Source organism: Aulonocara stuartgranti (assembly GCF_965226115.1).
Source record: "Aulonocara stuartgranti genome assembly, chromosome: 5".
Classification (NCBI taxonomy): Eukaryota; Metazoa; Chordata; class Actinopteri; order Cichliformes; family Cichlidae; genus Aulonocara; species Aulonocara stuartgranti.
Genome location: NC_138943.1, coordinates 28,510,084 through 28,526,489, shown reverse-complemented (window position 1 = coordinate 28,526,489; position 16,406 = coordinate 28,510,084). Strand labels below are relative to the sequence as shown.

General features: G+C 45.3%; 1 protein-coding gene across 41 annotated transcripts in view; it reads left to right on the top strand.

The window, feature by feature from the left end:
- Positions 1-16,126, top strand: part of magi1b (membrane associated guanylate kinase, WW and PDZ domain containing 1b) — a 135,722-nt gene extending 119,596 nt beyond the window's left edge. For 39 of the 41 annotated variants that reach the window (XM_082533675.1, XM_082533671.1, XM_082533674.1 and 36 more), the window contains 9 exons: positions 773-864; positions 1,616-1,808; positions 3,358-3,735; positions 5,383-5,586; positions 8,151-8,244; positions 8,343-8,427; positions 9,268-9,411; positions 11,428-11,566; positions 14,768-16,126. In XM_082533675.1, the coding sequence (XP_082389801.1) occupies positions 773-864; positions 1,616-1,808; positions 3,358-3,735; positions 5,383-5,586; positions 8,151-8,244; positions 8,343-8,427; positions 9,268-9,411; positions 11,428-11,566; positions 14,768-16,086 (2,648 nt within the window). In that variant the 3' untranslated portion in view covers positions 16,087-16,126. Of the gene's footprint in view, positions 1-772; positions 865-1,615; positions 1,809-3,357; positions 3,736-5,382; positions 5,587-8,150; positions 8,245-8,342; positions 8,428-9,267; positions 9,412-11,427; positions 13,357-14,767 lie in introns of those variants that run through there. The other 2 variants (XM_082533676.1, XM_082533672.1) reach the window with 2 other exon arrangements.
- The last annotated feature ends 280 nt before the right edge of the window (positions 16,127-16,406 follow it).

The following is a 16,406-nucleotide window of genomic DNA, read 5'->3' as shown; positions in this document are numbered from 1 at the left end:
TCCGTGGGGATTTTAAGTGTTGACTGAAGGAGCAGATTGGAAGCAGACTGCTTATGCTTTCTGCCATCCCACCCTCTCTTAGTGGTTTTAGCGGCCTTGGCAGCAGCAGCTTCAGCTGGAGCAAAAAAGGAAATCTCCCTGAGAGATGTTTGTCTGCACACATAACACATCTGCGCCCATGGAAATGCATGCACACGTACTCATATGGGGATTCAAAGCCGCGTATTTAAAGCAAAGAAGCTCCTATGTACAATGGGATAAGGCCACACGCATGCAAATCATTTGAGCATCTCTAAGGTTGTCTCAAAAAGCTGCAAGAAAGTGAAACTATACTCTGAAACGATCAGAAGGGAATTATAATCTGATCGTTTCTAATTATGGGAACGATGGACACGATATCTTTTTTCTCAGCCTGTCTTTTCAGTTTGTTTTCGCTCTAAAATTATACTCTTGGCCCAAAATAGATCTTTTTTATCTTTTGATGGCTCGTTTTGTTTTTTTTTGTTTTTTTTACTGTCTTTGTGCAGTGTGCTACCACAGTGACAAAGCTTTGAACACAAATGATGACAGTATTTACATGCTGACATAAACAAACATATCTGATTGTCTCAGAAGAGCAGGTGTATTCATTATGCTCACACTGTGGTTGGCTTATTGTGTACCTGAGGGTATTAAATGAAATGTCTGAAGGCATCACGGTGCAGGAATAGAGATCCCACAAGGCCAACTGTGCTTGTGCATAAGTGTTTATGGCAGCTTGTTGATTTCACAGTTCCAGACTTCCAGGAGCAGGACATTTTCCTGTGGAGAAAGGACACGGGGTTCGGCTTCAGGATCCTCGGAGGCAACGAGCCAGGAGAGCCTGTGAGTCTCTCTCCCTCAATCTTTTTCAATCTCACGGCTGAAATCTCTCCAGTTTGCGTTTCAATTTCCTCACTTTTCACCGTACATCTCCGAAGAAATGGATAAACTGACAAGATTATGTAGCTTGAATGATGAAAAGGATGCTATATTCCCAGCACTAGTGGGAGCAGCAGCTATAGGATTTTCTTTCAACAGTCTCAACACAACAGTTCTTATCTTCCCCTTGTGTGCGTGTCCATGCTTGTGTATTGGAATTCAGCAATTTCATATCTGTGATTGCTTCTCTCTGATCTGACCAATGTAGCCTTAACCAGTCAGGGAAGAAAAAAAAACCCTGCACACACACCATTTCTTTTTTTCTTTTCCTTTAAAGAGTCAAAGTTGTTTGTTCTTGTTTACACTAGCCTGCACTGCGTCTCCCCCCTGCTTTTCTTGAAGGGGGAAAAAAAATAATGATTTACTTTAGAGCTTGGCTTGGGTTACTGCTGTTACAGGCTTGAGAGAATAGTAAAGATTTAATGCTGAAGTTTAAATTGTAGCTGTGCAGCATGCCAAGTTTATGGCCGCTGAGAAAATCGACACATTTTTATATGTCATGCACTTTAATGTCGTACTTTTTCTTTTTAGAATACCGCTTGATCGCTTTCCATGCATTTATTTTGCAAAGGTGCGGCGTAACGTATAGCTGCGCAGTCTTTGTCGACGCGTGGTTTCGAATGCACGGCAACCTCATTCGTCTGCTGCGTTTCAGATCTACATTGGCCACATAGTCAAGTACGGGGCTGCAGATGAAGATGGACGCCTGCGATCCGGTGATGAGCTGATATGCGTGGATGGAACGGCGGTGGTGGGAAAGTCGCACCAACTGGTGGTCCAGCTGATGCAGCAGGCTGCCAAGCAGGGCCATGTCAACCTCACAGTGCGGCGCAAAAGCACTTACGCTGGTGAGAAGCAAGCAGCTCGAGATGGAGGAGTAGTTTAAGCTTTTTAAAGACCTCCTAAGAGGTCCAAGAGAGGGTTTTTACTGAAGTCCAAGAATACACTCAGGTTGTTGTGGCTCAGGACGTAGAGTAGGTCATTTACTCCAGTCCACATAGCAAAGTGTGTAAGATACTGAAAGGAAAACTGATTCTGATACATCATCCACCAATATGTGGTTCTGTGAAAATACACAGATGGATAGAAAATAGTACCGTAAGAATGTGGCAGTCCATTTATTATTGAATTCTACTGATTTTACTTCAAATAACAGTGACAAATAATACTGCAGAACTTTTAAAGTGTACTGCAAAAGACAAACGGGTATATCCGTCCACAGTGCAACCAATCAGAACATGTTTTATTAAGTCAGTTAATTTCATCCTCTTATAAACAGTCAGGATCCAATTTCAAGTAGTTTCAAGTTAAGCTAGTAGCTTTGTTGACCAATAGTCCAAAAATGACCATCATTTGTTTCTCTATTTAGATTCCTTTATGCAGGATTCAGAATTAGCAGAACTGTAATTTTTTGTTTTGTTTTATAAATTGCAAAAAGTATAAATATCTCTAACTGATCAGTTTGTTTACATATAGTGTATTCACTGATAACATGTCAGTGAATTTTAATGTGTATTGAATCAGTTTTGAGAGCAGTCTGAGATGGCTTCATTTATATTCGGTTTTTGCAGCTTTGCTTACAGTAAAACATTGTTCAGTTTTAGAAATGCACTCCCTGCTTTACCAACAGCCACATTTATGTCAGTCATACTTCCATCAGGAGCCCAGAGGCCTTCTTAATATATATCTAAGGTCAACCTTTCACCTTTTTAGAATTTAGTGTGGGTGTGGAAGTGGTCAGCCGCTACCACGAGCTAACACCCACGCCCCACCGCTGACTTCACTCCGGTCAACACAGCTCTGCTCCTTTAAAAAAAAAAAAAAAAAAGGCCCATAAATATGATGGAGAGGGTGGCCAACCTTCGGCCCAGTGACAGCAGCCAGACATTAGTGCATTGCTGCTCCCTGTCTGCCTCGGAGCGTCGAGAATATGAGGCGCCTTCCTTGAGCAGCTGTACAGGAAATGAAATGTGGAATGAAATGTCCAGATAGAGCAGGCAGAACACGTCCTCGGTTCATCTTTTCTTGGAAACAGATGAGAGCAGAGATTGGTGAAGAGGCCTTCTTCCAAAGCTGTCCTTTTTTTTAAATCATAAGATAAACTAGGTGTGCTAGAGGAGCTAAATATCTGTTATTTGCCTCCTTTAATATTGTACTGCTCACGTAACGTTTAGGGATGTTGTCATATGTTTTTGCACAGCTTTGCTTTCATTACATTAGGTTCTCACTCTGTTTTGTACATGATTGTCTCCTGAATGTCTCACCTTTGGTTTCACCTCCCTTGTGATCTTTTACTGTTAATCTTCTATATCTGTGTTTTTCTTACCCTCCTGTTTGCACTTTGCACCTCATCTATGTATCTTTCTCACCATATCCTCCTCCTCCTGCCATTTTTAGTTAAAGCAGAGGGAGACATGCCTCCATCGCCGGCGTCTTCACACCACAGCAGCACCCAGGCGCCCAGTCTCACAGAAGATATTGGGAAGCGCACCCCACAGGGCAGCCAGAACTCCCTCAACACAGTAAGCTCCGGCAGCGGCTCCACCTCTGGCATCGGCAGCGGTGGAGGAGGCGGAGTGGGTGGCGGGGGCGGCGGCAGCGCCGTGGTCGCCGCTGCGGCCGCCACCACCTCCTCTCAGCCGCCCATCGCCACCCCCGCTGTCGTCTCATCCGGTTTGCAGCCCTACGACGTAGAGATCCGCCGCGGCGAGAACGAAGGATTCGGTTTCGTCATCGTCTCGTCGGTGTCGAGGCCCGAAGCTGGCACCACCTTCGGTAAGCACGAGCACCCGCAAACACCACCACCAGCGCACCGTTGATGGCGGCTCATGCTGTTATTTCAAAAATCACTTCTACTCAGCAAAAACCCGAATCACACTTTGGCTTTTGCCTCATCACCGGGGCCTTTTATCTTCTCGTCTGCACTACGGGAATCCTTTGAATCCTCTATAAAAACCACTGAACGCTAAATAGCCTGACAGCCAGTGCACAGTCTGGCTATTTACAGTCCCACCAGATCAATATCAACACTCTTCAAAGAAGTGGTTCTTCTTTCTCATTTTCATCTGAGCCTGTCAAACCAAGACACTGAAACCCTTTCTTTGCCTGCAGCTGCTGCTCACACTCACATAAGGCTTTCATAATTGATCACAAGTGAAGTAGGTCTTACATAAAGCCACTTGTATTATTCAGCTGAACTTAAATGGCTTGTGCGGAGCAGGTTGGCACTAAAATCCTAATAGCAGTTTAATGAGAATGAGCACTGCAAGAAAGATAAATAGGGGAAATGATCAACGTGAATGGGTTCTATTTATTTTCCAGCATGTGATTAGAGATATTCGCTATTATCTTCTTTTCTCTTCTTTTTTGTGAGGTTCTTTTTCATTGCTTAGCTGGTGAATGGTGTCGTTTTTCTCTGTTTGATATTGCACAGCAACGCAAGTAAATCAGATTCAGCGTTGCTTTTACAAACTCGTAGCACTGCATCTTTTCTACTCGTATTCCATGTACCGGTACGTTTTTTGCTCGCTGCTATGGCTTCCTACCTACACTAGAAGGACATTGCACCATGCTCTTCTCTCCCTGTGTGGGTGTACAGCACTGGAAAGGTCTGTGAACGCTTAGCTTTACAGATTGGCTTTTTTTTTTCTTCTTTTTGTAAAGTGAAGCTCCTTTTCACAGGCCAAAGCAGAAAGCATAGGCTAGTAGATGAGCTTTCATTTCAGTTAACGTGTAAAGGAAGATTTATCTCTCCGCTGCTCTTGATATTTCACAGTCCTAGATGGTCAGGTTTATTCAGGGGGACAGAAACGGGTTGGGATCAGATGAGTTTGTTGTGTATTAAAAGTGTGAATGCAGCGGGAAGGATGGAAGAATAATAATGAAAAGTAAGGAGGGGAGAGGGTGGCGAGAGTAATGAGTGATTGGGGGCGTCAGTCTGTAGTGACTGATGTCGGCCTGCAGAGTGAAACAAACAGAGAGACTTCAGGGTAGCTGGTGAGATGTCAGCTCTGATGTATGTTTGCAGAGTCTAACTTTCTGCAGTTGCAGGTGTTTGGGATGTAGATGAAACAGGGCTCTAACTTAACAAGAGTTTTTTAGATGTTGAGAATCGTTTGGAAAAACTATTTAGAGAAAATAGTAAGACAAATCCTCCTATTTCTTTGCAGTGCACATTTAAATTGACCCTTCTTTTCCAGTGCTTGCATATTATCCTCTTCTTCTTCTCAGTGACTTTTGCTTGGCTGACTGTTGGCTGCGGGTCAATTAACCTTAACCCTTCTTGGTCCTCTTCTTCTGCTCCTTCCCCACTTTTCCCTCCCGTTTTCCTCCTCTCACCAAACACAATCCCCCAACATTTACACGCGCAAACACACACTCAATCACGCATGCATTACACATCCACATCGATGCTGACCATAGCTGGAAATGCTTGTGTGGCCATGCCCCACAAAATAGGACGCATCATTGAGGGAAGCCCAGCAGACCGCTGCGGGAAGTTGAAAGTCGGCGACCGCATCCTGGCTGTGAATGGATGCTCGATCACCAACAAGTCCCACTCGGACATCGTCAACCTCATCAAGGAGGCTGGAAACACAGTTACACTACGCATCATTCCTGGAGATGGTGAGTAGAGAAAAGTGAATCCAAAACCAGGTCCGAATTTTTTCCTCATATCAGCTATTATTAGATTCCTGATTATGTTTGAGGAGACTTGTTCTCACTTTCCTGGGTTGTCGTTGTTGTTATTAAGTATTCCTTCGGCGTTATGTAAAGTGCACTTTCTTCAGTGGCTTTCAAAGTGACTATAACGCCTCCGCAGTGTTGACAGGAGTGATTCTTTGGGGATATTTGGGAGGTTGCTGGGTTTTTGTTTGTTTTTTTGTTTTTTTGGTATTTTTTAGCTTCCTGCCTTTGGCGTGCCCGCATTTTTAAAACATGCAAGAGCCGTTTAGATTTCGGTGTGTATGCGTGCGTGAGCGGAGAGAGGGCGAGCGAGACAGGCACCGAGAGATGCTGAATTTCCTCTGTGCATGTGGGTGTGTCTCCTCTGTCAAAGTGGATTTAAGGAAAAGTTTGTGTGCATTGTATGTTGCGCTGTGCAGCTGAGAACTTTCTGTGTTTTGTGCTGACATATCACCCTAGCGTGCTTCACAAATGCTATTTAATTAAGCGTGCGTGTGTGTGTGCTCATGGTAAGGCAATACTCCCTGTCAACCTGCACACTGGTAGGAATAGGAGCTATTTGTCCGCCGCTCGTTGCTTTCCGCCTCGCTTCTTATGGATGGAGAGGGTTTTTTGTTTCTCCCTTCAGAGCAGTTGATGAGAACAGTGAGCCAAAATTGCTCTGCCAAGAAGACACAGAGCAAGAGAGAAGGCGCTGGCGAGGAATAACTGGATATGCTTTATCGGAAAAGTTCTGGTTTGTGTTTATGTGCATGTGTCAAACAACCAGACGCCGTCTGACACAGAGGCAGAAAGAGTGTCGGGCAGAGATGGTGGCTTGTGTTTCTAAACTTGTGCCTCTGAATGACTGTTCTGGCTGCCTCCGTTTACAAATGGCTGAGCATCGCCAATTTCTTTGTGGATCAGTCCAATCTTTAAGCTTTCTGATGGGAACAAGCGCCATAGCGAGAGCTTCCTCTAAAGGTGAAGTCTGATTCAGCTCAACCCCCTCACCGTGTGAGAGCACAGATGGAGTTTTGTAGTAGCTGATGCTCGGTACGCCTGCAGTGTCGAGGAAACGAGCATGGGAGTCTCCCTGCTGCTGCTCAGTAATACGTGTACAAGAAACTAATACCTTCATCAGAGCTGATGTCTCTGCAGCATAAATTTGGAGCACAGACAAAGCCCTCCTCATTCTTTCCACTGTGTGAGAAAAGAGAGCTAGACGTGCTGTATGTGATATGATTTTTATTGTTAGCACATGTTGTATTTTAAGTGTAATCTGTAGCTCTCGTATCCTTTTACCCTCTGTAGTGCTCGTTTTCTTTACCTCCCTTGAATTGATTGTACCTGCTGTCCTTCCCGGCTCACGCCATTCAGGGCTGGAGGGCAAATGCGTGGTCAAAGCCACAGACGAATTACAGAACGCTTCAGTTCCTTTTCTGTGCACGTTTTATTTACTTATTTATTTAGTTAAGCGAGAAAGGGGAAAGCAGGCAGTAGGTCGCACGCAGAATAGAAGTAATATCCGGAGAGAAAGCAGTCGGAGGAGAGACGAATGAAGAGAGGCGACAAAAGAAGGAAGTGATTCATGCAAATCAGGCAGAGGGAAAGATAGTGATAGTGTTTTTACAGGAGTTAAACGTGAGACGGCAAAACTGAAAGGGTGGTCGAAGGTTTTCCTCGTGGTTCCCCTCTTTGCCGTCTCAAGTGAAGCTCACCTCACCTGCACTCCCGCTCGAGTGGTCGACACTGTAGATCTTGAGCAGCGGGCAAAGGAATGGTTGAGCCACCAGGCTCCAGTGGAGTACCGGAGGGAAAGGAGATTAATAGGTGAGAAGGGAAGTGACCATGAGAAGAATGGCGAGTAGCAGACTGGGGAAGGGGAGGTGCAGAGTTGTAATCGAATGTAGGATGCCGGTAGATGGCCAAGAAGGATGAGGTCGTTAGATAAAACAAAGGTTTCTTTATGCAGCAGGTGTCGCGTGATGACGGCCTGTCTGGTGTTTTTCACTGATAACTGAAAATGAGTGGATCAGTGCAGAGATAAAAGACGGAGTAAGCACGAGCTCTAATGCCACTGGCGTAGATGTTCCCTACTTGACAATTCAGAGGCAGAAAGGATTAGTTTCAGTCCTAAATGTGATGTACAGCCTTTGGACGTTTACCAAATGATTGATGGCACAAACCGCAGTATTACCCAAGTGTGCGGGAACATGGCTAAGTGGTGAAAGAAGCCTGGAAACTGGTTTCGAGCCTCGTGGTGGACCCTGTAGGTCGGGTTGACACAAGGAAAACAATGAAATGTCTCCACATGTGAAATTAAATTATATCGCCCAGGCTTTCAAGGAAACTGGAGAGGCTTCTGTTAGAGTATGTCTATACAAAATGACAGCATATTCAATTACAAGCCTTTTCCCCCCGTCTCCTCATTGGTTGAAAAACACAATCATTCTCGTTCTTTGTTTTTGTTTTGTGTGTTATCTCATGTGACGATATACTTGCTCTTCTTCCGCCCTCCGCAGAGTCATCGAACGCATCTCTGTTGACGAATGCAGAGAAGATCGCCACTATAACCACTACTCACACCGCTCAGCAACAGGCCGCACCGGAGGCCAGGTGAGGAGCACGGCAGAAAACAGACTTGCCTAATAATGAAATGTCTTTTGGAGCGACCCCTTGCTTAGGCCTCATATGTCACGCCTTTTCTGTTTCAGGACCAACACTAAACCAAAACAGGAGTCATTTGCCCCGCAAGCCGCCCCTCCCCAGCCCCCCACGCAGCAACCCCCAAGCACTCAGGTGAGGAAGAGAGGCGCCGCAGTCTTAGCAGTTACATCAGTCATGCGGACACCCATCCATTTCATGTCTCCATCAAAACACGCCAGTCCTCTACACTCCATCAACTTTTCTACCCACATCTAATCTAAATTTGTCTCTTCATACATCCATTCAGCTGTTTCGCGATATCTAAACAGTCCCTCCATCTATCAACTAATATACCCACTTACCTTCCCAAGGACAAACAAAGTGCATTTTTATTTATTTATCTCTTTACGCCGACCTGCTGGCGTTATCTGAGTGTGCATATTAAGGAAAGCCTGTTTGCTTTCAAAGTAGCCCCTCAGTCCACTCTGTTCACCGCTGAATTAATCTGCTGGTGTGGAGATGGCTTTCACAGATAGCATTGATCCTCCAGCAGAGGAGATTAGGAGGGCGTAAAGACAGGAGCTGCTGAGGCTGTCTGCTCGTCCTTGTGTGGTTCCCAGACCACCTCCTCTCTCTTCGTCTGCGCCCTCTCTACTTTTTCAGGCCAGGGCCCACAGCATCAATAATTCAGCGTCCTTACACCTGAGCATATGCATGTCCACACGCAATCACACACACGCACGCACACACCCGCACACACACCAAGGGGAAAAGCGTAGCACAACTGTTAAGGTGAGACTTGCCTGAAGGTGGCAATTGTCCCTTGCCTCTGAAATAGGATCCCCCTTCAAAGGAGACACGCACACACAAGCACGCACAAACGCAGACACATGCGCACACTTGAAACCTGAATCACAAAGGTGACTTTGATGCAAACATCTCCTTTCTCCTCTTACTCTCTCTCCCTCCACACATGGCGTCTGACTCCATCAGGATTCTGAGTTCTACTCCGTGGACCTGGAGCGAGACAACAAAGGCTTCGGCTTCAGCCTGCGAGGAGGCCGCGAGTACAACATGGACCTGTACGTGCTGAGGTTAGCCGAGGACGGAGCAGCTGTTCGCAACGGAAAGATGATGGTATGGACACACAAATGGGAAACGCAGAAGCTCAGAGGTTGTTTTCTCGGGGTCTTGAAAGGGTCACGCCACCAAACACTGAAGTTTAGTTTGACCATCATAAGAACTAGTGCTGGAAAAACAGCACTTACCCAAGTAACACTGCAATCTCGTCGTCTGTGCTCATATTTAGACCATACAAATTTATGACAGACAGCCTTTTTTGCAGCCACATAACATGGAGCTGTTTTACAGGAAATGTTGGACGGCCTATTGAAATGTAACCACTGCTTGTACCCCTTTAATATTATACTTAATTATGGAAAACTGTGATGTAATTTTATCAATTTAAGGTTATATGCAGCTGTGTCAACAGGGATGCCAATATTCCCTCAGTAGCTAGAATACCTCCAAATAAGTTTTATTTTTTAACAGCCTGCTTTCTTTGGAAACAGCCAACAGATTGTCTGGAAATAACGGCGGACAGTTCCCTCAGTTGTTTTAGTTAATTTTCTGTAATATAGTCGTCTTGGCATTTGTCAGCATAGTTTGAAATCATCTGAAAAAAGCGTTCTAGTGGAATAATTGTAATGTTAATGAGAAATGTTCGGACTTCATTATTTTTGGTGGAGCTGTGCGAGACATTAGCTCTGCAATTTAGCTAAGAAAAATTACGTCTCTTTCCGGGTTTTTTTTTTCCTTAGTAATCCAGAGTGTTTTTAAAATGAATGTTTAATTTAACTATTTGTCAAATTTTCTCATTCCTTAATCCGTCAGCTTGCCTGAACGCTATAAAATTATCTTTTGTCGGGGGTGCACATAACAGCATATCTGAAAAACGACTGCTGATTGTAACTGTTGTTATAAATACCAATTATAATTTTATAAATCCTTGCCTTCAGGTGCAGCACAAGCCAGTTGACTTTATTGATTAGCTGGGGGCAGGAGGGGGGGGGGGGGGGGGGTTGATGGCAGCCTTGTAGACCTTACAGCCATCGCAATAATATTATTTATCAGTATAATAGCTTTTGCATAATGTACCCCCAATTACTGCAAGCCATGCTTCACTGACTCGCAAACAGTCACCTCCGGGCTCGGCCATGCAGACGGTTCACTGATTGTAATATGAAGACACGCAAACAGAATATGCACATTTTAATTTATGTTTCACGACAAGCTCGTAAAGTGGCATTCATACATGCCACAAAAGCTGTGATGAAACTGCAATATTTAACCTTTCCATCTGATTAATTGTACATAAATAATAGCACTTTCCCCGGAGTGCTTGATGAAGTGTGAGGTGTTTTTATTTATTCTCTCACTGTGCGTTTGCACGGAGGGAGCCTGTTGGCAGACACTGTTAGAATCTGAGATATAGTTTTTCATATATATTAATATGCTGCAGTTAGGGAGTGTGTGGGAGCGTGTGTGTGTGTGTGTGTGTGTGTGTGTGTGCGCACATTAGTATATGCATATATGGACCCGGCCGTTGGTGTTTGTGCACCTTGTTAGCAGAGATATTAATAGTCGCAGCTCTGTGAGGCAGGGAGAGGTGTCAGCGAGAGATCCGTATTCTGCCAGAGAAGTATTCCCTTAACGCAGTCAGCACTGACAGATAACCTGAGGAGTGGATTCAAAGAATCAGGAAGCAAAAATGTTTCTTCTAGTTCTCGTTTTTTCTCTGTCGTTCTCCCTCTCTGACTCTCCGTGTCACGCTTGCTGCTTTTTGATGCAGTTTGCCCTCCATATATACTTGTTTTCTTATTGTGCAGATTACCATTCAGCAGATTTGATAATTAACTCCTCCTCATCCCCTCCACCCTTCCCTTCGTGTCATTGTTTCCCTTTGAACCTTATCTTTCTCCTTGTGTACCTTCTTCCCTCCTCTCACTTGTTTTCTTTTGCACCGCGTGTGGCTCTGCGGTCTCCTCCCCTTATTTGGGCTCCTGCTGTCTCTCACCTTTCCCTCTGATTCACCTCTTCTCTTTTCCATTTTCATCTGTCACTCTTGTCCCCCCCTGGTCTCCTTCCCACTAGGTCGGCGACGAAATCTTGGAGATCAACGGCGAGAGCACCAAGGGCATGAAGCACGCGCGAGCCATCGAGCTCATCAAGAATGGAGGCCGGCGAGTCCATCTGGTGCTCAAGAGGGGTGACGGCTCTGTGCCTGAATATGGTGGGTCAATCTACGAAAACATTCCCTTCTCGCCCATCTTCACACCCTGAGCCAGGGGACACTCAAGCGGATGGTGGTGGGTTGAAGGTGAAGGAACTAAATCGCTCCCCCTCCCCAAGGATCCTTCACCCCTCCCTGGAGCAAACCTACCAGGGATGGGAGAGGGGAGTCAGGGGGGTGGGGGGTGTTGCTTCGCGCTTTTGGTCTCTTTGTGGTGGCGGTCACTCCTGGGCTTTTTTGGGATTTCGTGGGAGAGCGAGGGGGTCGAGGCTGCTCCTGTGGGTGCTCTCACCCCCTCCTGCTGTCACCTGCTCTCAGTTTTGTCATGTCATCTCGCTGTCACTTTTCACCTTCTGGGCACTGAGCAAAAGCACTCTGCTGGGACTTAACAGGAAGGTGGTGGGTCTGATTTTCAGTGCTACATGGAAAAAAAAAAAAAAAAGGAAACTGTTTACAGGGTTTGACCTGAGTAGTAAAGAAAAAGGAAAGAAAATCAATGTTTCTTGTGGGTGAGAAGTAATATGGATGTCTCTCATTTCTCATTACATGCTAATTTAGCATTAAAAGGAAGAGAAAACTTGATCCGTGGCATCCCGTGATAAAATGGGACCTTTCACAGCTTTGGATAGGATGTGACAAACATATTTATGATATTTATTGAAGGTGAATGTAAGCTACTGAACTCCTTTCCAAGTGAGAACTGTGTTGCGAAGAAAAAGACAGTCTAAGACTTTTTTTTCCCACTTTGCCATTTTCAGTAAATCTCACTATACTGTGCTTGACATTACTCACTCATCCATGGACTTTTTTTTTGCACCCACTGTCAGTGTTATGGAAAAGCTGTGAAGATAGGGACTCCACCCATCCCCGTTTAAAAAGACGTTGATTCGTTCCAGTTATATTAACTTTTTATAGTGATGATTTTAAAAAAAAGAAAAAAAAAGAGGCATTTTTACAAGTATTTTTGTTCAGTGTACAGAGCCATGAATCAAAGCCACATATTAATGGATAAAAGTTTATTGCTGCATGAACATGTCAAAAGTGTAAATTGTTTTTCCCCCTTCTATTGTCTACTTTCCATAATATTTATGGAACATTTCTTTCTTTTCTGTTTTCCTTTTTTTTCTAATCGTATTGATTAGTTTTGATAGTCACAAGTCATTTTAAATGTTTTCTTTTTCATTTTGTTGCTTTTTTTTGACTGGATACATTTTGCCTGTTTTGAAAAGTTCATCAATGTAAAGTTTATTTGAGCTGAGAATGTGCTGTCAAAACCTGCACCGATGTGACATCATGTGAACTTGTATATTTTGGATCATTGTTTGTACTTTTTAAAAATCTTTATTTTTATTTTATTTTATTTTTTTTTAGTTGGCACAACCTTTGACAGTCTCGCCAGTATTTCTTTTGATTTCTATCAGCACTGTAAAACTGCTTAATTTGCTGGTGTGCGCGCGCGTGTGTGTGTGTGCGCGTGTGTGTGCGTGCGCGTGTGTGTGTGTGTGCGCGTGTGCGTGTGTGCGTGCGTGTGTGTGTGTCTGTGCACCAGTCTCACTGTTTCATTTTTTTGATTTTCTGCTGCTTCTTCATTAACGTGTCTAAGGCGTGTGTGTGCGCTTGTTTGTGGGTGGGTGTGGCAACTCCTATGTCCGATGTGTGCACGCTTGTTTCCAGGGGACTTTACTCTGTAACTGATGGTCTTCACTGGGTTTGGGCAACTTCCTGGACTGTCTCTTTATTCTGAATGAGTCGATGATCAAATAAACACATTTTTTTTCATTAAGAATCAACACTGAATAATTCTCCTTTTCTTCCTTCTAGTTGGTTCCATATTTTTCTAAACTACTGTGCTCTTCTTTTTTTCTTTCCTTTCTGTTTCTGTGTATCTTCCCTTTCCTCTCGTATTGTGCTGGGCTCTTGTCTTCCTTCAGGGATGGTCGCTCCCCATCTCACTGCATGTATGAGAAATGACAAGATGGGGGAGGCCTCTGTCCTCCAAAATCAGACCACGGTTTGTAGCTGTCCTCCCCTCTCATCTCGGCTCTCTCTCCCACTTCCTGTCTTCCTCTCTCTCTTCTTCTATGTCCTGATGTGTGTGGTGTCGCTTCAGTTCAACCGTGCCTGTGCGCTGCTTCATGCATACAAATCCATTCACCCAACTACATCTCCAGTGTCACCGCTGCCATAGCCGTTCTTTTGGATACTTCATTCATGTCCTAGTTGCAGTCAACCTGTTGGAAACAAGTCAAAAGTGAAAATGCAGATTATTTTATCTTTGGGAATTAGTTTTGATACTTTCAGACCAGTGGTTCTCTTTGGGAGTCAACTCTTCTCCTCGAGTTGTCCATGATCCATTGTTGAAGGTCTCCAGAATCATTTGCAGTACATTTTCAAACTAAGCTATAATGTTAAAAAGTGTATATCTACAGGTGGAGACTATTTACTCAATTGACAGAAGCCAGAGTTTTACTCCCACTCACTATATCTCAGGGCTGACGATGTGAAGTATTTAGAACAGTGAATGGTTCTTCTGCCATCTCAGCACTTGTAAAGTTTTGTCTTAAAAATGCCATATTGATCAAAGCATTGTTGTCGCAGCTTTTGTTGAAGATTTAGCAAGAGGAAGCGCTCCATACAGTTTTGTTTTTTCTTAGCAAAATGCTAAATTTCACCCGCTGCAACTGCAATGCACTTAGAGCAACTTCTAGTCTCTGGATCTCATCACGACCATTTAATTTATTCTAAAGATTTACAACGTGCCCTGACAGTACATGAAAGAGCATGGCTAATGAGTCAAATCTAGCAGCATCATCAGTATGAAGCAGCAGTTACACTGACTGTAACCAGCATCCGGTCCAGCCACCAGAGAAGCCGGCGTTCTGCTTCACAGAGGTGACTTCCCCCTTTAGACCAAGGAGCAGGTTTGTTGTGGGTTTCTTCAAGAAATGGCTGCTTCATAACTCTGTCACTGCCTTTTTTAATCTGTGTAAGCTACACTGTTTTACCATTGGCTGCTGCTGTGCCATCCAACAACTTGCCATCTTTGCTGGTATTAACATCAGAATGGCTTCCATTGAAAGTGTTCTCGGCTTCATGTCTGAGTGACTCAGCATGATAAATGTGAAAGCAGATAGAAGCTTTTAGTGTGTCGATGCATGTTTGATCCCCCTGCCCTCGTTTGTATGTCCCAATGTGTTGCAGACGACAGCACCAACAACATCAGCGCAGCCAACCCAGCCTCAGGGGTACAAAACGCTGCGGAAGTGAACACTCTTCCCCCGAACGGTGCACCATCAGAGTCAAGCGACCCACCAGAACCCCAACAATCATCCCGCAGCAAGAAGGAGCCAGGCCGCCGCTCCCACGGCACTGGCAGGCACACACATTCCAACCACCGCCACCACTCCCCCAGCAAGAAAACCAGCACGGGAAAACACAAGGGCAAAAAGTCGACAGGGAAGAACACTCCCAAGAAGAAAGATGACAAGAAAAGTGATGGCCGCCATCGCCACCGCAGCCGCCATCGGTCACCTCATAAGGGGCACACCCGGTCGCGCAGTGCAGATAACGTCCTGGACGACCGACATGGGGGTCAGCGCCGAGGCCGTTCTCCAGACAGGCGCCACCGCCGCCACCGTTCACCCAACCGCTCGCCCCACCGCTCACCCCGTCGCTCACCCTACCGCTCTCCTCGCCGTTCCCCTTATCGTTCCCCTCATCGCCATCGGTCCCCCTACCGCACTCGGCAGCAGTCCCCCAACAGACGCCGGGCCCAATCCTCAGACCCCTACCGCCGGTATCGCTCCCCAGAGAGACAGACCCGCAGCACCGAGAAGCCTATTGTGGATGAGCCTGTATTAAAGGAGCCAATCAAAACTCCTGAATCCACCTTCCGTCTGGAAGACAGCATCTTGCGAGAGTCCCCAGCCCTAGACCGCTTAAACAGGGAGGTCACACCGCCACTGCGCAGGGAAGACCGCCTCTATGGAGAAGATAGCCTGCTGATGAAAGCCTCTACCTTGGACAGGTCCTACAGAGGGGGGGATAACCTGCTGAAGGACATGGCGTCTCGCAACCAGAGAGACATCACCCTGCCCAGAGTACGCACTCCAGATTCAGATTCAGCTTACAAGAAGTACAGCACGCTGCTGAGGGGTCGTTCGACTGAGAGGTTTGACAGCACACAGCTGAGGGGTCGTTCGACTGAGAGGTTTGACAGCACACAGCTGAGGGGTCGTTCGACTGAGAGGTTTGACAGGGATGAGCGCTACCCCAGCCGAGACAGCACCCCTGAACCTTGGTACCGCTCCCGCAGTCTCGGACGAGACATATCCCCGATCAGGAGCTTCAGAAGGGACGACTCAGAGGATGAAGAGGACGATGACAATTTTGTGGCGGCTCAAGTGACGCAATACTACAGCACGGTCAAGAACAAGACCAACACCAGTCGCTCATCCAAGCCCACGCTCCCTGAGCCCAAGAAGACCTACAAGGAGAATCCCAAAGACCTGAGCATCTGATTGGACAGCTGTCAGCTGATCACAGCAACCATCCACAAAACACCTCAAATACTCACCATCACTACCACTTTGTTCTACAGAAACGCACCCAACTTGTGTAGACATGCTGACACACACACACACACACACACACACACACACACACACACTGTAACAACACTGAGTTACTAACAAGGTCGTAGTTTTGAAAGCTGTTTTTTTTTCCTCTTTTTTTTTTTTTTTAAACTGTATATTTGATTTTCTTTGTTTTCTCATTTTGTTTTGGGGTTGTTGTTTTTTTTTTGTTTCTTTGTTTTGTTAAAGTATTCTACATTTACAGA